The sequence below is a fragment of the Jatropha curcas genome, chromosome 4 (genome assembly GCF_041381405.1).
Source record: "Jatropha curcas cultivar XTBG-Jc1 chromosome 4, XTBG_Jcur_1.0, whole genome shotgun sequence".
Taxonomy (NCBI): Eukaryota; Viridiplantae; Streptophyta; class Magnoliopsida; order Malpighiales; family Euphorbiaceae; genus Jatropha; species Jatropha curcas.
Window position 1 is genome coordinate 24,675,157 of NC_143154.1, and position 23,871 is coordinate 24,699,027.

The window sequence follows — 23,871 nt, forward strand, 5'->3', positions numbered from 1 at the left end:
TGATATGTCTCTTTCAAGATTTAAGAAGCGAAGCGGGTATTGATAACCCACCCGTTTAAAACTAAACCTCTCTTTAGGGGTGAGCATATTTTGGAAGAAAATCGATTCAAACCCAATTATTTTGGATTATTCGATTTTGGGTTTCAACGTCAGTTTTCAATTTTTTATGTTTTTGATTTTTAATCTTTGAATTAGTTATTATAAAATAATCATTTTTTTAGTCGGTTCGAACGAAACCAGCCAGTTTAGTTAATATCTAGACTTATTTCAGTGCTATTCAATTTCAACAAAAAAAACTATTTTCTCTGTCTTATTTTATTTACATAGTTTGACAAAACATGAATATTAAAAATTTAGTCAACAAAAGTTATTTTGCTCTTTTTTTTTACCCTTACCTCATTAAGATATTAATTAAAGGCATTTATTTAATGAATGATGATAAAAAAGTTATTATGGAAAAAATAATTATTTACGCATATATAAATTTGGAAACCTTATAAACATTTTGAGATATCCAAAAAAAAGAATAACAAATAAACAAAATAGGACGGAGGTAGTATTTTGTTTTGATTTTTTATAGTTTGGTTTGGTTCATTCATTTTAATTTTTTTTTTTTAGCTATACTAATCAATAATATAAAAATGCATTTCTCGATTAAAAAAAAAAGAAAAAAAATACTCAATAAACAAATCCAGAATGTAAGAGATGCAAACATTTAATTTGGGAATCTCCTAATTTTGCTCCATTGGGGTATTTCCTATCCCTTGGCCTTAAGAAGAACCATCACTTATCTCCATTGTTCAGTATATATTGGCTTGAGAAAATAATTTCCATTTGTCAGTCAAAGATAATCACTGCATAAACATTTTGAAATCAACATATTCTTCTTCTTGTCAAAGATGATCACTCTTAACTTGTCCATCTTCTTCTTCTTCTTCTTCTTCTTCTTCAACATATTTTGGAAGCGGAACATGGCCAGAGCCAATAAGCTTAAGATCCTCTAAAAGGTGCTCATAATGCAACTTAACATCATCAACACTTTTGTCAGGAAGCAAAGCAGCAACTTTCTCCCACTCCTCTTTTATCAGAAACTCAAAGTTTGTTTCAAAAATTTTGTTCTCTTCCCAACTCCAACGGCTTGGTTTTGCCTTTTGCGCCATGGCTAATAAGAGAAGCAATGAGGATTATTTATTTATTTATTTATAGGGTTTGTGTTCATTTTCCTAACCAGTTAAGGAAGGAGAATCTTGAGAATAGAAGATCTAAACGAATTAATGAGAATGTGAATTAAAGACATGTATATTTGGTAAGATTTTTCATATTTTGGGAAGTCTGATTCTCGAATATCTTGTAGTAATTATTTGGAAAACTTATTAAATAGTTGAAAATTATAAAAATCATTCTTCCAAAGATTATACTAACCACATATTAAGTGAATATCTTGCATATAAATACCAAAAATACAAGAAAAATGTTATTAGCACGGAGAGGATTCAATATTAGCAAAATTTGTAACGTCAGAGATATAATAGGTAACTTACAAAGTTTAGGCATCACAAAATTTTTCTATAAAATACAAGAGTATATTTATACATTTGACTAATTATATTCTAATTTGAACTTTGTAACATTCACATTCTTAGATACTACCTCAAAGTATAGAAATATATTTCCATATTAAGATAGTGCATTTGTCTTTTCACTTATTTTTATTGTCTTGTAACCACGAAAATTTTTTAAAACTGACCAATTAATTTGGTTTAATAATATTAAAATATAATTTTTAAGTCTGAATCCTAATATAAGGTACTTAACTTTTATATTTTAACAGTCCTATAATATCTTACTGTTGAATAAATAAAAGAATTAAAAATAAAAATAAAATTTTAAATTTGCGTTTAAATATAAAATTATATTCATATATAGTGGATGACATATTTATGGATTTAGAAAATGATAACTGGTGCAATGAAAATATTTAAGAAGTAATTTATTTTTTATTAAATGAATAGTAATTTGATTATATCAATTCAAAAATTACAAAAATTAGAATCCTTTTCATCCTTAAAACGTAGATAATACAAAATAAAATAAAAAAATCATATTTTATTAATTTAACTTTTACGTGATGCTTTAGAATTTTTGATAAGTAAAATAAATTTATATTATTAAATTATTAATTATTATTAAATTTTTACAAAAAATTAAATTTAATCTATGCAACATTAACGTAGATTAATAAATGCTTTTTTTTTTATTTTTTAAATCAATTTATGAGTGTCATATGATAATCTAAAAAGGATCAAAATACTTTTTCATTTGCAATATCGTCCTTAATCTCAATCGAGGGTGTTATTACTAAGCCAAAATTGACATAAAATTGACAAGAATATAAAATAAATCTAACAATGAAATAACCTGATTTTTAAATTTTAAAATCAGGAGTTTAAACATAATATTTTATCATAATAATTAGAATTTTATAAGTAAAATAAATAAAGATAAATCAACCATAACTAAACTAAGGAAGCATGATATAAACATTTCATTAAATGCTCATTCATAATCTCTAAAAGATTCTACTCCCTCCTTCTTATTTTATTTGCACGGTTTGATAAAATATGCATATTAAGAATTTAATCAACAAAAATTATTTTGTCATTTTTTACCTTTAACTTATTAAAATATTAATAAAAGTCATTCGTTTAATGAAGAATGACGAAAAGTTATAATGAGAAAAATAATTATTTAAATGAAAAAATTTAGAAACCATGCAAACATTGTGTAGCATTCAAAAAATGAATAACAAGTAAATAAAATGGGACGAATGGAGCATATAAATTACCTTAATGTTTACTATAACTAAAAAAATAGTGTTTAGGCTTAGCTAGAATGTTAAAAGCTATCTTAAAGCTATTGTTGAACAGTACTATTGACAATAACTTTTGAATTAGCTTTTAGCATTTTGACTAAGTTAGAACTCTATCACTATTTTAATATCTATTAATTTTAGCATTTCATAACATAACTTTTATGATGGTCTTTACAAGTTGACAAAACTTTTTATGAAACGTTAAATGCTCTTTTAGCTTCTAAAGTTTAGCATTTAGCTTTTAATTTTAAATTTTTTGGACAATCATACCAATTTTTTTTCCCTGAATTCAACTAATCAAACTATTAATATCATTTTTTATCATTTTAAATTAAGCAGTTATTTAAATAACTATTTTTATCCAATATTTCTAATTTAAGCCGTAGTGGTTGTGTTTACAACAACTTTTTAAGTAGTTTTTAGCGTTTTGAATGATCAAAATGCTAAACGGTACTTTTTATAATGTTCATAACATAACGTCTCTAGCTTTTAGAGGTTAAGGTAGCGTTTTATGAAAATTTAACTCATGTAATATTTAGCTTTTAGCGTTTCATGAAAAATTACTCAAACAACTAAATTTGCTGAATAGACATAATATAAGCAGTTATCAACTAAAAGCTAAAAGCTAACGGTTAATAGAATGACTAATAATTATTACAACAACAAATAGCTACTAAAATAATCAATAATGTCGAAAATACTCTTAATTTCTAATTTATGTAATTGTAATGTCGGTTCCCAAATTTGAAAGAATTGAACTATAATTTCTGTTTTGATTTTTTTTTTTTTTTTTTTTTGAGAATTTAACCATAATGAAGAGCCCACAACACTACGTAAAATAATGGTATATAAAATGATATGATATGAATTATGCTATTTCTGTTTTTAAATACTTGTTATATTTACATTTTCACATCCCTTAAAAAATATTCAATTTATTTCAATTACAATGAATTATTGAGGAAGTTATAATAAATTATTAAGTAAATATACTATCCTTAATTTATCTAAGTTATAATAATTTATTTAGGAAGGGAAGCAATTATCATTTGTCATATAAAATGGTGAAATGAAAAAAAATAATTTATTATTTATAAATTTCACAAATGTGAGAAGTATTTAGCAACATAATAATATGGTGGTATTAAGTAATTTTTTATTTTAATTTTTTGAAAATTTAAAACAGATTACCTTCCAACTGACCGTTTAATAATCACCAAAGATGATTATGATCATCAAGAAATCTAGGAAAAGAAAAGCATAACATTAAATGATTTTGCCTATTATTAATCAAGAAAGCAACGAATCAATACATGTAAAAATCAGAAAAACGTTAAACAAGGACAACAAATTTGACCGTTGAGGCCAGGTATCTGTCCCCACTTACTTTGTTTTTTAGTTAAGAAATAAAAAAATGGGTCCACACTCACCTCCCATAGCCTGTTCTTGTCACCAATAGGCAATAACACGTCTGCAAAAAAGCTTGTCTTGAGAGGCAATACATGGAAACGGCTACCAATGTCAAGAAAAGAGAAAAAAAGAAATGTTGTCTTGGGTTTGGTTTCTTAACATAAACCACTGTATCAAAATTTGCAGATGATATCATGACCGTCCATTCTCTGACCATCTTTCCACGTGATCAAGAATCCTGTTTCCCTCTCTCCTATATTTCTTCCATCTTAGCCCCACTTTCTTTTCTTGGTTTTCTTTCTCACTTACTACACCAATTTTCTCCCTTCTCTCTTTCTCTCTCTGCATTATTGAGTTTATTTTTTTCTTTTTTTCTTTAACTTTCCAAGATTCTTTAGAACAAGAGCATGTTTTGGAAGATTGAATCTATGGCTGATGTGTTTATGCTCATACTTTTAGCAGTTCAGGTTTTTGTTCTTGCAGCAGCAGATGAAGGTAACATTATTATTCTTATCTTTTCATTTCTTGTTCTTGCAGTTGCAGCAGTTAATGAACAATGTACAACATTATTCTTGCCTTTGCATTTCTTGTTTTTTTCTGTTTATGCATTTATTTAAGTAAAGATTTTTTACTATAATCTTATTATTTTTGAGGTGTTCCTTGTTTCACATTGTCTGGATATTTTTGTCTTTGCCAAAATCCTTCAATTGGTATTCTTTTGGTAGAGCTTGATCAGCAAAATGTTTGGTGGGTATGTAAAGAGAGAAGCAGATTGGTAATTTGGTCTGGTCTTTGAGTAGGTTGGATATTAAATTATGACATAAAGGATATGACAGAGAAAGAGGAGTTAGAAGATAGAGGGGGATTTAAACACTGTACAGTAAATGCAGAATGTTCTGTAATTAAATGAAAGACAGGGTTCTCAATCAATTATTTTTTATTTCTATTTGTCTATTGTGGAAGACAGCTGGTGGTTTGGTGTTTATAGATTTTATTATTTTCTTGCCCCTGAATTTAAGCATAATATCCTAAATGCCCAGCACCTCAAAGTTCAACCAATAATTATGAAATTAATTAATTACTCTCTAAATCCATAATCAAATATCATTTTAGAGAAAATGTTTTGCCTACAATTATTTGTCTTTAAAAATGTTAAGAAGTAAATTAATTAATTTTATTATAATTTAGGGAATTAATTGTTATAATTTGATTAAAAATATTAAGAATATTTGTCGCTTTTATATTAAAGATAACAATAAAAAAGTAATTTAATCAAATAAATGTATATTTTATTATAATAATTTAGGCGAATGAATAGTTTTATTAATTAATCTCTCTCCGTCTCATTTTGTTTGGTTGTTATTTCTTTTTTCGATGTTGCAAAATGTTTATAAGGTTTAAAATTTATATATGTAAACAATTATTTTTTTCATAATAATCTTTATAATTCTTCATTAAACGAATAGCTTTATAATATCTTAATGAGTAACTAAGGGTAGAAAAGGGCAAACTAACTTTTATCTTAGTTGAATAAATGCTGCATCCAGATTCGGTAAGTCTTCCATTAGGAGCTCTTGTATCCATATCTCTTTTTAGAGTGATTGTTGCCGTTGACTAAATTTTTAATATGCATATTTTGGAGAGTATTATTTATTGATTCATTTGTGGAGAGTTTGTACTATAAATGGAAACTTAGCAATGGGCAGTATTGCTCTCCAGCTCACGAGTTGTTTTCTTTTACTCTCTTGTTCTTTGGTCTATTCATTGGTAGTGCAAAGGGTCAAAAAATTAGAGAATTTAGGAACTTTTTCTAGGAACTTGGTGCCACCTGGTTAAGGCATGGGCCAATGTGGTCATGTCTCTCTATAGAAATATGTATCTTGCAATTAAATAGTCTTTACCTCTTTAATTTCTAAACTTAATCGAATACTAGTATATTGCAACTGAATAGTTTATTGCTGCACCAACAGAGAATTTGTGATTCATGCATGTTGAAAATTTGTCATTAACATGTAAATAATGTCAACATGCTTTTTATGTGATCTGTTATTATCTATTCTAAAGAAGCCTGCCTTATATAATTGCCTTACTTTTTAACTTCTGTAGAAAAACTAATGCCAAAATGTAATAAACCTACAAATATCAAACCCCAAAAGCTGCTCATTCTTGGCTTACTGCCAAATAATAAGAAGGCTGTATGGTGCCAAACAGTCAGCAATGCAAGTACCATAAAGCTTCACTTATAGACATTGATTGATTCAAACCTTTTTTTTTTTTTTTTTTTTCAGCTTAATCCTCCATTAAACCTTTGTATCAACATGACACTATTTGGTATAGTTAGCCACTATATATACCAGTGGTAAGTCACTGTACTTAGCAATTCATAACATAACAAATATAAACCTTACTGTAACATTAGACCTACAATCTATAAGGAAATAATGCAAACTTGAATATAAAAGGAAATAATGAATACTTACATTATAAAAGGAAATAATGCAAAAAAAGAACGGTTTTTACTTTCCTGTTTCTCTGTGCTACCAAATGTGTGATTATTACACCATTTGGCATAACTAGTTGTTACACCAAGCATTTTTACTTTGGTACTAAAATCACATCTTCAAATGTTCAAATTCCAAGTTTCATTTCCTATTGTATATGCATAACTGGAGATATTTGCTTTAGATAATTGCAATATTATCACAAGTGTGTTCTCTTGATTGCAGAGCCATTTATTGGTGTTAACATTGGAACTGAACTCTCTGACATGCCCCATCCCACTCAAATAGTGGCCCTCCTCAAAGCCCAACAGATTAGGCATGTCCGGTTATATGATGCTGATCGTGGGATGTTAATTGCGCTTGCAAATAGTGGCATTCAGGTTATGGTCTCTGTCCCTAATGAACAACTCCTTGGAATTGGTCAGTCAAATTCCACTGCAGCTAATTGGGTATCTCACAATGTTGTGGCTCATTATCCAGCCACCAATATCACGGCTATTTCAGTAGGTTCCGAGATTCTGACCACCCTTCCTAATGCAGCACCAGTCCTTGTCAATGCCCTTAAGTACATTCACTCGGCCCTTGTGGCATCGAATCTAGATCGTCAAATCAAAGTTTCAACACCTCTTTCTTCCTCTATTATTCTTGATTCTTTCCCACCCTCCCAAGCCTTCTTTAACCGCTCGTGGAACCCTGTTTTAGTTCCAATGCTCAATTTTTTGCAGTCCACAGGCTCATACCTCACACTTAATGTATACCCTTATTATGACTACATGCAATCAAATGGTGTAATTCCATTAGACTATGCACTCCTCAAGCCTCTTCCTCCAAACAAAGAAGCTGTAGATGCTAATACACTAGTCCACTATTCCAATGTCTTTGATGCTATGGTTGATGCAGCATATTTTGCTATGGCTTTTCTGAACTTCACCAACATTCCTGTCATGGTAACTGAAACTGGTTGGCCATCAAAAGGTGATTCCAATGAGCCGGATGCAACTATAGATAATGCCAATACTTATAACAGCAATTTGATCAGGCATGTTTTGAACAAAACTGGAACTCCAAAACACCCAGGAATTGCTGTTAGTACTTACATTTATGAGCTCTATAATGAGGACACAAAACCTGGACCTGTCTCAGAGAAGAACTGGGGATTGTTTAATGTAAATGGAGAGCCTGTTTACATATTGCACCTGGCTGGGTCTGGATCAGTGTTAGCTAACGACACGACTAACCAAACTTACTGCACCGCAAAGGAAGGAGCTGATCCAAAGATGTTGCAGGCTGCTTTGGATTGGGCATGTGGACCTGGTAAGGTTGATTGCTCACCTCTATTGCAAGGAGAATCTTGTTACGAGCCGGACAATGTAATTGCACATGCAACTTATGCTTTCAACACTTACTATCATCAAATGGGAAAGGCTCCCGGTACATGTGACTTCAATGGAGTGGCTGCTGTCACCACAACAAATCCAAGTATGTTTGAAGTTTACTTCAATAGGAATCCGCTCTTTCTTCTCTTATTACCACCTTATTTTCATTCTTATTGATTTTGTTGTTGTTCTTCATGGCTCACATATATAATTACCCATTTGTCTTCGATGGTGTAGGTCACGGAACCTGTATCTTCCCAGAAAGGTAAGCACCCATGTTTCCAAATAGCTTTCTACATAGGCATCATATGCAAGTTGTTTGCATCTTAAGTAAATTAATTTTGAACTTTTGCTTGTAGCTCTGGCAAGATCAATGGTACCCTGGTAAATATTACAGCTCCATCTATGAATTCCACAAGTTCAGACTCTACTGCTCGAAATTTTTATATTGGCGGTTTCATGAGCATTTCAATGCTTCTGAGAGTTGTAATGTGGATCTTAGTTGTATTGTAGAGTGGTAAAAATGGTGAAATCTTTTGCAACTCATGCAGTTTTTTTGGGGGAAGGTCTAAATAGCAACAGATGGTATTGTAGGTAAGGTAGTTGGAAATCAAATTTTTGTACAAAAGCTGAAAAGCCTAGACCAACTTTGGCTTCAACTGAATTCTATTATTCTTTGCAATGAGAGTTGTGATTCTTGTGCAGCTTAGCGATTTCAAGAACTGAGAATTTATTCCTAGAATCTTTTTTCATTTTCTTTTAGGAATATGTAGATTAAATGACTTCCTGTGAAAAAAAAAAAAAAAAAAACAAAAAAACAAAACTTGACATATACAGTTGCCAAAGAATACATTCAAAGCCATTAGGCTATTCAAAATCTTTTTGATTCAATAAACTAACTTCACTCACAGCTTGAGACTATAAAAGAAAAATGTTCTTTTATTTTTTATTTTTTGGTACAAGATTAAAAATGTTCCTTATGATGTCATCTAATTTAGAAAGGCAAACTTTTTCTGCACTTACTGGAAATATCGAGCATAGACATGTGTACATAAAGAAAAAATTGCTCATAACAAAAATTATATAATTCTTTCTTTTGAAAAAATGCGGAAATATTTCTTTTTTAAACAAACACTTTTCAATTTGTAAATATAAATATTGAACAATACTAACAATCTAGCTATCAAAACACAGTCACCTTTTAAATATAAGTAGTTTTGTCCGGCATGTATTGCACGTTATTTATACGCATTGATTTTTACACATTGAAATTAAATGTAATTTAATTTATATATATATATATATATATATTATTAATTTTTTTATTATAAATTATTATACTATCAATATTTTATATTACTACAAATCTAAAAGCATTCATAAAATAGAAAAAAAATATTTTATGAAATAATTAAAATAAAAAATTCAATAAGTAAATAAACTTAATGAGGAAATAATATTTATAATAATAAAATATTATTATAATATGACAACCAAATTTTCGTGAAAATAAAATTACTTATCAATAATCTAATTTTTTTATAACAATTTAAATTTTACTAACTTAATTTTTTGTAAAAATATATTTTTTATATTTTAAAATATAATTTTTAATGTGAAATTTCAAATTTGAATTATGGCTGAGATGAGAATTTAGGAAGGGAAAAATTCTATTTTTGCTTATGTAATCCTTTTATATTTTAATTTAACTTAAGAAAAACTTATATTTAGAATTTTTCAAAAATAACTTTAAACTCATAAAAATAATTTTACAAAAATATACTATTATTCATTGGTTAGCAAAAATTCTTGATAATTTCATAATTTCAAATTTTAATATCGGCATGAGCGATGCCAAGCTCGAGGTATAAATATATATAAAAAAATACATTGGCTTTTTCATAAAATAAATTTTCTATTCTCTAATGATTTTTGGAAATATATTTAAGAAAAATCAGAACACTTTATCTAATTCAAAATATTTGAATTCAATTCATAACCGTTTGTTTGCGACTTAAATTCGGGTCGGGTTGTACTTGAACATAGGAACCAACCCGTTTTCAGAAAACCCTAATCGTGTAGCTATAAATTCCCACATGTACTGATAGCCTCCAATCTAATTCAAAGCTTACAGTTTCTCCAACCTTTCGCTTCAAATCTCAATTGTCTCTTACTATGAAATTTTGATTTTGTTTTAATCAACCAAACGAATTAGCATCTGCCTATGATTCTCTGCGTTTCTTTTGACCCGTGGCTCAGAGAATACGAAGCGATGCGAAATCAAAAGGGACTTTTGGACAAGCAGATTTCTAAATTTCAATGATTTCTTGCTTTTTCTCGAGAGTTTCACATTTTTTTTTCTCAATTTCTTTGAATTTCATTTCAATGCTCAGTGATGATTGAATTTGCTTTAACCACACTGAATAGAGGAATGGAGGTTAGGGTTTCAGATCACTTTTTGTTTAAGTCGATGATTCTTCTTGTATGTGGTTGGTTTGTGCTTGAAGACTCTTGTTTCTAACAGAGTAGAGATTCATTACTTGATATCTCTCTCTTTTAGAGGGAAGATGAAGGCACGGTCAAGCACTTACAAGTAACGCTTAAACAAAGGAGGATTTCGCCTTTCTTCAAGTTCTCTCATGTGGACAATCTTTGGCCTTTCAACTGAGAGCATTGAATTTTGTTGAATGGTAGGCATACAATTTCATTCTCAGTTTGAAATTGATAACGGTTAGATCACAATTTGATTACCGTTTTGGTTTTGATTTGAAATAAAAAATAGACGATTGTAATTGAATCGAGGCATACATTTTCATTTTCAGTTTGAAATTGAGAACTGTTGATTACGATTTGATTACCATTTTAAAGGGTTCGAATCCAATTTGTTTCAATTTGAAACCAAAATGCGGTCGTGTCTAGCTTTTCATTATCATATAGCAGAATTATATGTGCAATGATTGGAAGGGAAGTCTATAAAATTTAATTTTGTTTGAAACTGACGAATCTGAAAATTTTGGGCTGCAATTTTGATTAATGAAGCTACAAAACATGATCAAGATACTCAACTATTATTACAATTATCTCATAATCTCTATATTTCGCAATTAACATGCTAAAGATATTCAATTAGTATTACAACTATTTCTTAATCTCCACATTTTGCTATTTGACATTCATTTCAAGTAAAATATCTATAGATAATAGAAGTGTATAAAATCCTACATTTATGTTGAGTTTTTTTTTTATCTTGGAATTGTGTTTGCTCTAATACTAGTTTAGAGACTGTAACTCAATGAGAAGGGGTTGGTGCAATGATCGGAGGATAAGACATGGGAGGAGCAGCCTGTTTATCTGTAAACAGAAGTGAAAAGAATTTTTCGGCAAGAACTTGATTAGCTGCATCTGAAGGATGAAATGCGTCCCAGAACACATACTCTCTGCGATTTTTGCATAATTTTGAGTTTGGTAAACATAATCCTCCTACTGATGTGTCTACATTGCAACAAGAGGTGTTTGAGACCTTGAAACCTGCAGTAAAAATGGAAAATTATTTAGCTATCCATGAAGGAAATTGATGCTCGAAATCTTAGTGAATGAAAGTAGGGATTTCAGATTACCGTAAGCTGTAGGGTTATCGATCAAATCTAAAACATCTCCATATGTATCTGCAAACAAGAGCTTGGCATTGGGAAGTCGCTGGTTTAAAGTGGTAACTAGTTTTTGCACTTTGGAATTAAATTCTGAAACCCATTCGTTCACTCTCTTCAAGCATCCCCTTTTCTTTGATTTCACTCTCTGCGAAGGAATGCATCCCAAAGGGCCAAGCCCATGGAATACCATCTTTCTTGCACCCAATTGGTATAGCCTCTGTAGTAATAATTAATAAGCAATTTATATTTAAAAATTTGCTGTGAATGTTGATTTTTAATTATTTGAAGGAAGATAATTTTTCATTTACCGTAAGTTGTTGATCCAATTTGGATATTAAGAGTTCCACAAATTCGTCATGTGTGTATTGTTGACCATCTGCTAAAAATGGCTGTAAAAAATTGTTCACATAGTCATTACTCCCTGCAGATACACCCAGAAATTATTTTTAGTACCCTTCAAATGGAATTTACAACCCAGAGAAAAAGAAAGGAAAAAAAAAATACCAATTCCAATGAAGTAAAGAGCTTCATTGCAATGCTTATTTGCAGCATTTTCTCCTATCTTAGCCCTAATTACTTCTTTAGTCTTCTCAAAGTAATCAATCTGATCATCGAAGGATAATCTCTGAATCTGCGAAAAATGTATAAATTACAAAAAAATCAACCATAATAATTTTAATTTCAAAAGAAAAAAAATACATTCTACAATTGAAATAAATAGGTATTACAAAATAAAGTCCAGTCTCATTAAGAATTCCTGCTCCCCCGGATGCATAATTAACCCCTTTGAGCAATGCATCAGCATTATTGCTTGATAGAGAAAGGTAAGGTGGTGGTGATGGAATCCCTAGCTTCTCGGCTTCAATTTCCATAAAAATTCGAAAAAAAGGCCAAATTAAAGACTTATAATATATAAAGATAAAAAATATATCTATATCTATATCTATATATATATATATATATATATATATATATATATATTATAATTAAGATCATTAACGTACATATTATATCGCCAATAGTTCTCCCATTAGTGAACCTTCCGGTCGCCTGTTTTCCGGTAAAATCAATCCCATACCATGGATAATCAGACCTAGCAAGAGACTGAAGGTGATTGTTGTTACCAACTTCTGTTAACGAGTCACCAAAAATATATGTGACCACTGATGAATTAGTGGTAGAAGAAGCTAAGGTTATTGCCTCTGCTACTAAAATTAATGTTGCTATGAAAACTCTGCTTGCAACTATCATCTTACAAATTTTTTTTTTAAAATTTATTTTGCAAAGATATAGTGGAATGGGTTGTTTTGTGGTGATTTATATATGGGATTTTCAGCCATGCCCAGTTGTTCAAGTTTGCAGATATTAGGTGATTAATTTCTAAAGTCTAAACCAAAGAAGATACCGATTGTCTACAAAGTCTAATTTTAGTATGTTTAGATTTGTAAGTTTTGGTGGGTATAATCTCTGTTTATCAGTTGGCCAACTCACTTCATTAAGTCAGTGTAGTTAGTTTTGTTAGGTTTTGCTCTTAATCCTTGAAATAAACACTTGAAGCAACAGTACAAATAGGTAAAATCATATGTATATAATGTAACTTTTTACAGCAGGAAATTACTTTTTACTTTTATAAACTGGGGCTTTTTCCTTGTAAGGAGTTAGGATAGATCAACCACCTTAATGAGAGTTTTCATAGGCAGAATGATTAACCTTTATTTATATTGGAATCCATTCAGTAGTTCTTAGTAGTTCTAGTAGCTAGTGTTTCATCAAATGTCGAAGGAAATAACGTTTTATTACCTACTCCTTCAAACTTTAAACATTGGTAAAAATGTTACAGTACCGAACACCGTAAATAATAAAGGTCTGTTCGGCAAAATTAGCTGTTTTAATAACTGTTAGCTATTTTAATAACGTTTAATTATTAACTGTTTGAGTAGATTTTCATAAAACGCTAAAAATTAAATGTTATATGAATTAATTTTTTACAAAACAATACATTAACGTTTAAAAGCTAATTCAAATGCTATGTTACCGAACACTATAAAAAATAACATTTAATATTTTAATTGACTATTTAAAAAACTGTTGTCCAATACAACTTGAGTCAAATCGTTAAAAGTTATATAAAAAGCCATTTCCGAACAGGGTATGATATGATATGCGCAGCCAAACTATCTTGTAAAGCAAAATATTAAAATAAATTCGGAGCTTGGGAGGCCAGGCTCCCCTTAGTCCCTCCTTCTGCCGCTGGACATGGGTTTGCATTATCATCTCATAATTACTTTTGATTGTTCATGATTAATTGCTAAACTCAATTAAGAAAAGTATATTGTGTTGTTTAATTTTTATTTTAATTTATTGCAGTCTTTCATTTTCTTTAAGTTTCTTTTTTTTTGTTGTCTCTATTATTGTTGATAATGATATAATTATAATTGCAGTCAGTCGACATTTCAGGTTTCATAAGACAAAATCTGATATTTGCAAGGTCTGACCAAGTTTCAAACTTCCATTGCTGTTTTTTGTTTGTTATCAATTAAAAATGTCATTTTTGGTTGGATGGTGACAAAACAAGAACAGCTCATGCAACTGTTGGTTTGTCTATAAATACCGTTTATGGATTACTGAATTAGATATATTAATTTATTTTGGTATTTTTATTTTTAATTATATATGTTTCTTTCATAAAGATTCTTTTCACTGAGAAGACATTTATATGTTTATGTATTTATCTCATTTTTATTTATATATATTATATATATGCATTTATCTCATTTTTTAACATTATTAATTAAAAAAATTATATTGAACTTCATCACCATTTTTTCTAGCATCTCAATTTCTCATTTTCTTGCTCCACTTAACTCTAAAATAAGTCAAAAAGGAAACAAATCAATTATTTAATCGATCAACAATGGCGACTCCTGAGGTTTTGCAGGTCATAGATCTTCACGGAGGGTGCATATTCCTTCTCTATATTTATGTTTTTACTCATTATATCAATGTAAAGTTGCAATTTTTATCCTTACATTTTGGGGCAGTAAAAATGAATAACTATTAACTATTGTAGTTTCTCTTAAAAAGTGGAATTTAATTAGATATGACTCTTCATTTTTGGATTATTAGATTTTAAATTAAATAGCTTTTTAGTTTAAAATATTTAAAAAAAATTTTTTTGGGCTAAAAATTGGAATAAATTGTTCATAAGCTTAATACTAGTCTTAAAATGAAGAAAGATGTCATTTTTTAATCACATAAAACAAGTTTAGAGAAGAAATTAAGTATTATTTTTTTCTGGGTGAGCAAACTTCCGAAAAAATGGATCAAACTGAATTATTTTCGATTTTCAGTTTCGACTTTTGATTTTTCAATCTTTCATAACTTCAGTTTTTGGTCTTTGGATCGATTATTGAAAAATAATTATTTTCTAAGTGAAATCGAACAATTTGATCAAATTGAATCGACTAATTCGGTTCGATTTTCCAACTTACTTTAGTGCAGTTCGATTTCAAAAAAAAAACTTCAATTGCACTTGATTGCACACTCCTATTCTTGCCAATCATTTTATTTTTTAATTGGGTATTTAATTATTTATCTACATGATATCTAAAAAGAAATATTGAAATCTCCATTATTCATAAGAAAATAATAGGAATATTCCTTCTAAAAAATATAAAAAGAATATGAATATCCAAAAGAGATAACAAATATAAGAAAGTCAAAATTTTCATTCATTGAAAAATGACAAAATTGGAAAAATTCAAAAGATCAAAATTTTATTCTCTCCATATACTTTTTCTAGGAAAATAAGCTTTTATATTGGATGTTCATACACAACCTTTCATTTGGGTGTATTCCAATATATGCAAACCTATGGATAACCTTAGAAACTTAAAATTAGGTCTAGCCTTCTGGAAATAGAGCCAACAAAAAACCTTATATAAGCAAACTTTAGTTATTTATTTAATTTATATTGTTGAATAGGTTTATTTTTTGAAGTTATACCACCACCTAACACAAAAGTTTAATCTTTTCATACCATGAATTTGTCTCCTATAAATTTTTTATACCATGAACACGTCTCTTTGAATACATATGAAAGTAGATTCAAATTGAAATCGGATCAAAATTAATTTGACAAAAAAGAAGACTCGGATTGAGTTAAAATTTTCGGTTTTGAATTGTGTCAAAACCAAAGTCCAACCCAATTTTGGTTTTGGTTTTCAATTATTTAGACTGAAATTAACCAAACACCACCAATCAATTTTGATAAACTTCACAAACCTCGTGTAGGGTGGATAGTTTTCATTTCCCTTTTCATAAAAAACCCTTTTCGCTTCTCTTAGCCCTATCCCCTCTAGGGATATTTTAGTGATAAATTCTAAAATTTTTGAATATCAATCTCATCGATATCATAAGTATCATACAAAATTCCATCAATTGAATCACTTTTTTCAGAAATACAAGACATCTAAGTCATATAAGTAAAAAGATTTATTCATTGATATGAAAAAAAAAAAAAAACATGAATGGTGATTGGATTAATGATAAATAGAAACTTTGATCGTGAACAGTGATTCGATTGATGATAAAGAAAGAAAATTCTAGTATATTAGCTTTCACTTGACTGTCTACGGCTCTATTGTGTGTGCTCGAGGTAGAAGTTTTATATAAATGTATCGTCATACTATTAAGTATTTTGATTTACCCATAACAGAAGAAAAAGGATAGGGGAGATGACTCTTGGATTGGGAGGCTTAACTGCATTTGTGGTCTCTGTATTAGCAGCAGTTATTGTAATATGCATTTTCTCGATAAAGAAGAGATTCGTATTGTTAGAAAGACCAAAGAAGAGAAGGACGGGTTATTCACATTTCATTTAATGGACAAAAGCGAATTGAAAACTAAACAGTGGTAATTCTAAAGATTTTTCAGAGACAAAATAGAAATGTTTCCTACGTTACCCTTAATATATAAATCTTCAAAAAAATCACAAGAGGAAATGTAAAAAAAGAACGGAACTTTCTTTACCTGGATAGGAGAAATCATATTCTTTGAAAGGGGGAGAGCTTTAGTTGGTGCAAGAAAATTTTATGATAAAAATAATTTCCAAAAGATCCAAGAGTCAAAAGCTTCCAAATTTGATTGTTAGAATTACAATTAAATAACAAAAAATGGTTGAAAAAAAGAAAAAAAAAAAAAAAGAAAACACGTATTTCAAACACCACAAAGGAAGCTACTCTTTGTTTTTTTTTTTTTTTTTTAATTTGTTTCTGAAATTCAAAGTCCATAAAGTTACACGTTGAAAATTATTTCTCATTATATAAAATTCGTCATCTAAAGCCCAAATCAAATTCTACTTCTTTCTTTTTCTTTTCCTTTTCTTTCTTTTTCTTTAAAGAAAAAAGAAAAGTTCTACATTTTGTTTCATGCATAATATAATATGTTCAAATATTATATAAAACGTGAAGGATACAAGAAGAAATGAGAATCATATTCTCCAGATTGTAACCAAAACAAAAGGCAATTAAAAAAAATCTTAAACTACTATTTACATCTCTATGTGTTTATCCTATGCTTCACGACAAGCATCCAGAATCTCCCCTCCCCAACAAAAGCAAAAATTTACATTTCACTTTTTCCAAAAATAAATAAATAATACTATTTATTAATTTATCGAATATTAAATTCTCATGGATAAAATAAATGTCTATTATAAAGAATTTATTTTTAATAAGCATATGTAGTCTAATTTTAATTCAGTAGGCTGATGAAAGTTTTTTTTTTTTGATTAATTTTAAATAAGGGTGAATGATAAAAAACATAATAGTTTTTGACAAAAAAAAAAAATTATGAATTAATATATTTGCTAAAAGGAGGAATGAAATAATAATTGGGTTGGGATTAAATAATAAATATTCCGAAAGAAATATATATAAGCTGTTTCACTGCCGGCTTCCAGCTTCTTCACTTCACTATTCCTTTCGCCTCCTCATCCAAATCTCCTCTCCCCCGGTTAAGACCAGCTCATCTTCCATGTGAGCTTTCATTCAAAAAACTTCTATAATTCTATCAAACATTAACCTTTTTTATTCTCTTATGTCTCGTTATTTTCCTCTTTTTATTCAAAATCCAAAAATTTACTTTTATTTCTATATGCCATCAAGAACAATTCTCACCTCAAGTTATTTTTTTGAAAATACATAGTGTTATAATTTTTTTATTAGTTCTTCTCTTGAATCAAGAGCCCACCTCAAAATTATTACTCTGAATTTCAACTGTATTATATTTTTTTTTAAAAAAAGAATCTTATAACTCATTTTCTTCGATCAAGAAGTTACCTTGTTGTCTTTGTTCTCTGTACATCTTCTAGAAAACAAGAACTGCTTCAATTACTCTAAATTTCAAGAAAAGCACTCTTCAGCTTCCATTGATAGTCCAAGATCAAACCCACATTTCTTTTTCTTCTTTTTTATCCTGAAAGTTCTTCAAGAGCTGACATTTAATGGCGGGAGTAGTAGAATGCGTATTGGCTGTAGGCTGTTTGCGATGGGCATGGAAGCGATGCACCTATGTCGGTTCCGATGACAGTGCTTCATGGCCATTAGCCACACCAGAAGAATTCGAACCAGTCCCTCGCATCTGCAACGTAATTCTCTCTGTCTATGAAACTGACACCCAAAAGCCCCAGTTTTCATCTCCTTTAGACCCCAAGGGTATAATAAAGCGAGTCACCTATGAGCAAACCGATGGCCGAGCTCCTCCTTACCTAATCTATGTCGACCATGAACATAAAGAAATCATTCTTGCAATTCGTGGGCTTAATTTAATCAAAGAAAGTGATTATAAAGTTTTGTTAGATAATAGATTAGGTATGCAAATGTTTGATGGGGGTTATGTGCATCATGGATTGTTGAAATCTGCTATTTGGATACTGGATCAAGAAGAAAAGACTTTAAAGGAGCTATGGGAGAGTAATGGAAGAGAATATACTCTTGTTTTTGCTGGGCATTCTTTGGGTTCAGGAGTGGCTGCTTTGATGACTATTATTGTTGTTAATCATAACAAACATTTCGGAGGAATCCCAAGAAAGCAAATTAAGTGTTATGCAGTTGCTCCGGCTAGGTGTATGTCACTTAACTTGGCTGTTAAGTATGCTGATGTGATTAACTCTATTATTTTGCAGGTATGGAATTTTGAATTTTTTTGTTCGTGTTGTTAATAATTGGAGAGTTCTGATCATTGTTTGTTGAATTCTATTGAAAAGATGTGTTTTGGGTTTTTGAGTATTTTTGGGTCAAATTTTGTGGTAATTTGGGTTTCATGCTTCAAATAACTAAATTATGACAGAAAATTTTTGACATGTTTTGGCTATTTTTTTTTATGATGCCAAAGTAGGTTAAGAAAACTTGAGTTGTTCATAATTTCTGAGTTTAGTGATCACAAAATATCAATGTATAGTTAATCTTGGAGAACAAATGATCAAGGTTAGCTCATAGATTTCCATGATGGTTGATTGGACTTTGTAGCCGTTGTTATTTTTCATGGATCTGTACCAATGTTCCATCTAATATTCTTTTATTCATTTGTCTGCTACCATCTATATTTTCAATTCTGATACTTGCTTTTCAATGTTATATGTCGAATTTCACTAATTAAAATTTCACATCAATATTGTACCTTAATTAGTGAAATCACTCTGTTTCAGTTTTAGCACTTTTTTCAATGCTGTCTTAATTATTAAATTGATATTATTATTTTTATCTAGGATGATTTCTTACCAAGAACGGCCACACCATTGGAGGATATTTTTGGGTCAATCTTCTGGTTTGTATTCCTCTCTCAATGACTAAACACAGGCTTTGCCTTTCATTTTATCATATGATTCTCTCCCTTGTAAACTTAGTAGAGTGAATTATCATTATTATATCTTAATCCAGGCATTGATGCTTTGGACAGTTTGCCCTGCTTGTTATTTTTGATCTGCCTGAGGGATACCTTCATACCAGAAGGAAGAAAGCTTAGAGATCCAAGAAGGCTTTATGCACCTGGACGAATGTATCATATTGTAGAGAGGAAATTTTGCAGGTATTGATTTCAATTTATAGGCTATGACAATCAAATGCCTCATTTCAGGTATTGATTGGAGTACATATGCTTCTTATATGTTTACATTACCTTATGGAGCTTTTAATTAACATGCAACCTTAAGTTGAGCTGAAAAATGTAATCTACCCTGTTACAAGGTTGCATTCATAATGTCCTAGTTGTACACTATTAGAAATGCCTATATATTTCTTGTTTTGATTGTCTTGCGATGATGCATGAGTACCCTCTTCTTTTGAATTGTTTTGGCACATTGGAAATGTTTGAAGGAGAGGGGAGCTACTGAGGTTTATCTAATGAAGATCTTATTATAAGTTATGTTTCGGGCAAGATCTGATAGTCATAACTTGTGTGTATAATGTTAAGTTGTGTACGATGGAGATAGACTGAAAATTGAAGTGAGCTTGAGGGTACATGATATTTATATGCCTTAACAGAATGATAGATGGTTCCCTCCCTATAAAATTGAGTTAATCTGTTATAATTTTATTCCCTATTATCACATGTTGCCAGATAGGATTCTACTAGATACATCAGTAGCTAACTGCAGGTACTTAATTTTTCTGTGCCTCATTATTCACTTATCTACATAAATATTAAGGGAGGAAACTGTGGTGCTTGTCTGAGGGCCACTATGTCTTTATGATGTGACTCATTAGCAGCCTAAAGGGAATTAATCGACATTTTACTTTCTATAAATTCCATTCAGAAGTTATTCTGATATTTCTCAAAGTAATTCAAAGATTTCAAAAAGCTTGTAAGGTACCTATGATTTTGTATCAATGCGAATTCAACAAAAGATCTGATTTTCTAAGATAGTCAAGCAATTTATTTATATGATAATAAACTTATTTTGTTTATTGTCATATAAATATAGATTAACATTGAGCTATCTGTTTTGTGAGTGACAATTATGTATTCAGCGATAAACCCTTTTGAAGTTTCTCTATGGGTTGTTTTTTCTTCTTGACATTATCTTATACCTAGATGACATTGTTGTCATAGTTGCCTATTATGGTTTTGTGTGTTCAAAACTTTACTTGGGATAATTTGGTGAAGAGTACCTTTAATTTAAGCTTGAAATAAAAGAAAATGAATACATAGTTGACCAGCTGGGTCAGCATTAAGGCTTAGTTCAGTTGAGTACTTGTCTTAAAACACTGTTCCCTATTTTTTTTGCCACAGATGTGGGAGGTTTCCTCCAGAGGTCAGAACTGCCATTCCTGTTGACGGAAGATTTGAACATATTGTTTTATCATCTAGTGCCACATCAGATCATGCTATTGTTTGGATAAAAAAGGAGTCAGAGAAGGCCTTGCAGGTAAAATTTTCTCTCTAAAGTAATTTTTATGTTCTCCAATTTTTTTATCATGTAAGATAGCTGCAAAACTGGGGTCTTACTTTCTAAACTGAAGTTATACTTTTTTATGTCATTGAAAAGCCTTTTTGTCTGTTGCTGTTCAATATGTGCAAATTTTTCCCGGTTCAAATGTAGTATTTAGGTGAAACTATTAGGTCCTTCTCAGTACGAGGATTTACTGGTGCGTTGAATTGGACTTCCTTTTTGGGACTTGAGGAGACTGCATTCATTTGTAAGAGAGACACTTCTCTCTCTCTCTCTCTCTCTCTCTCTCTCTCTCTCTCTCAACCACACATAACTCACAATTTTATCTTATTTACTGCAACAAAAGCGCTCTTGTGTGTGAGTGTGCGTGTGCGTGTGCGTGTGTGCATGTGACCCAGTGCGCGAAGTATCCCACGTTTAAGAGTTCTGGGAAGGGTTGATATATGTAGCCTTCCCCCTGCTGTTTACAAAGAGGCTATTTCTATATATAGAATTTCATTATATAGAGCGCAACAAATCTGATCTTTCCTTGGTAAATTCTCTCTTTGGGGGCTTTTGTTCTTTTACTTTTTTTTGAGTTGATCACATGCATACGAAATGGGTTATGCCACTTGCTCAATAAGGCAGTTTCACCTATAATCTTTCTATTTTTCATGAGGCCATTTCTTTAACAGAGAATTTGTAGAACTTGTAATGCCAATTACCTCAGGCCATGAAATTAGCACGCCCATGATTGTTAATTGTTTCAAGTGTAATTCTGTCTATAGAGCCCTGTGATAGAAGAGGAAATTCCATTCAATTTCTCAGGCTTTGCATTTTTCTATTGAATATTTACAGACAGTTGACTTTTCTAGTCATTGGCCTTTTATAGATATTGATGGAAAAAGATTCCGAGACCATTACAACTCCACCAAAAGTAAAGAAATTAGAGAGGCTACAGACACTTGAAAAAGAACACCATGATGCACTAGAAAGGGCTGTCAGTTTGAATATACCGCATGCTGTGAGCACTCCAGAGGCAAAACCCCAAGAAGATGAAGAGGCAGGGTCTTCGCATTGTCACAGTGAAAGTGGGCATGACTTAAAATCTAAATCAGAGTCTACTAGAGCAAGAACAAAGTGGAATGAACTGGTTAATCAACTTCTGAACGAGTCCAAAGCCATTACAACTCCTCCAGAAGTACAAAGACTGGAGAGGTTACCAAGTGAAGAAAAAAATAAAGTTGCATTAGAAGGAGCTGGTGGGTTGCACAAATCCCATGTTAACACCCCACAGGCAGAATCCCCAGAGAGCAAAGAGGCAGTGGTGTCTCCAGAGAGTGAGGGTGCAGGCAGACATGCCTCCGGAACTAAATCACAGTCGAGTTTTGCAACAACAAACTGTGAACAGGTTGAAGTTATAAACAAGAATGAGTCAGGTGAGCAGGCTGCAATCAAAGATGCAAATGTCCCTAAATAACAGGTTTCTTTTGATTATTGCGAGTGAATGTACATATCGAAATATAGGTCTTTTGTGCTTTGTTCGTTCTTACCTCATTCTTTCGTGCATGTATAACTTGCAAGATTGCATGTAAACCTCAAGTTTGGTTAGGGAAATTATGGATACGAAAAAAGTGAGCCATTGATTTTGAAGGTCGTTGCAGTCTTCAGCTATGTTGTAGAATCTACTGGTTGTGTTCATGTTCTTTGCGTTCATAAATTTATGAATTCTTGTTTGTATTGCAAAATAAAAGATTTTGTTTTTGTCAGCACACTCCTTCAAACACAACCAAAATCGAGTGACTTTTAATTAAAACTCGGCACATGGCTGTCTCTTTCCTTCCCTTTTTTCCCCCCTTAAACGTACGAGGATGACAAGGAAAAGGTATTCTCTAAAGACAAACTGGATCAAGGAAATGACCAGGATGATTTTGTGTAAAATGTGAATGGATTTCAAATTTAATCCTATTCACTATAATTTTTGTTTTAGATAAATAATCTGTGATATTATTGATAAATCATAGAGCACAAAATCTGCAATACAGTATGCAGATATTGACAATAGTCCAGAAGAAAATATAACATACCAAAAAAAGAAAAAAAAGAAAAAAAAAGAATCCAGGGAGCAGCAATAAGATCACCATTGTAGCTGTCTTTGGTTCTCTTTTTTATGTTCTTTTAGATTTTGTTTTTAAACCATCGGCGATCATCTTCTTTGGTTAGCAACGATAAGGTAGTTTCATATATCTGTCTCTTATGTTTTTTTTTTTATTTTGTTTAATTTCTTTCTAATAATTTCCAAACCTACGATCGTTTGAAATAAAATTTTGATTTAATCTCTCAGATGATAGATTTTGAGTATTTTTTGTACCCTCTTAGTGGGGTTAATAGTTTCTCTCCTTTAGCGGGATTATTCCTCTTTATTGAAGAATTTTTGTGTGGATCTTTTGAGTGTGTTCACTTTTAGAAAACTCGAATTGTTTTCTAAAAAAGTTTTCCAAGAAAACTAAAAACAGAGTTTTGTGTTTAAATCAGTCAGTTTTCTATTTGGAAAACTAAAAACCAGTTTTCTAGTTTTTCAAAATTTAAGTTGTTTTCTAGAGTTTTCCTTCATAACAAAAGACGTGTTTTC

The 23,871-nt window shown here is 30.5% G+C and overlaps 3 protein-coding genes across 3 annotated transcripts; 2 read left to right on the top strand and 1 right to left on the bottom strand.

Annotated features, from left to right (window-relative positions):
- The first annotated feature begins 4,382 nt into the window (after nucleotides 1-4,382).
- LOC105645421 (O-Glycosyl hydrolases family 17 protein) lies at nucleotides 4,383-8,863 on the top strand. Its single transcript, XM_012231020.3, has 4 exons — nucleotides 4,383-4,777; nucleotides 7,009-8,262; nucleotides 8,397-8,424; nucleotides 8,519-8,863. The coding sequence occupies exons 1-4, from the start codon at nucleotides 4,690-4,692 to the stop codon at nucleotides 8,670-8,672; spliced, it is 1,524 nt and encodes a 507-aa protein (XP_012086410.1). The 5' UTR covers nucleotides 4,383-4,689; the 3' UTR covers nucleotides 8,673-8,863.
- Nucleotides 8,864-11,225: 2,362 nt separating this feature from the next.
- On the bottom strand, nucleotides 11,226-13,086 carry LOC105645460 (SGNH hydrolase-type esterase superfamily protein). The gene is made up of 6 exons (XM_012231066.4): nucleotides 12,814-13,086; nucleotides 12,538-12,668; nucleotides 12,314-12,440; nucleotides 12,118-12,230; nucleotides 11,777-12,026; nucleotides 11,226-11,687 (listed from the first exon to the last, which is right to left on the bottom strand). The coding sequence occupies exons 1-6, from the start codon at nucleotides 13,058-13,060 to the stop codon at nucleotides 11,449-11,451; spliced, it is 1,107 nt and encodes a 368-aa protein (XP_012086456.1). The 5' UTR covers nucleotides 13,061-13,086; the 3' UTR covers nucleotides 11,226-11,448.
- A 4,684-nt stretch (nucleotides 13,087-17,770) lies between these two features.
- LOC105645419 (alpha/beta-Hydrolases superfamily protein) lies at nucleotides 17,771-23,008 on the top strand. The gene is made up of 5 exons (XM_012231019.4): nucleotides 17,771-18,995; nucleotides 19,578-19,636; nucleotides 19,769-19,897; nucleotides 21,101-21,236; nucleotides 22,132-23,008. The coding sequence occupies exons 1-5, from the start codon at nucleotides 18,315-18,317 to the stop codon at nucleotides 22,717-22,719; spliced, it is 1,593 nt and encodes a 530-aa protein (XP_012086409.1). The 5' UTR covers nucleotides 17,771-18,314; the 3' UTR covers nucleotides 22,720-23,008.
- The last annotated feature ends 863 nt before the right edge of the window (nucleotides 23,009-23,871 follow it).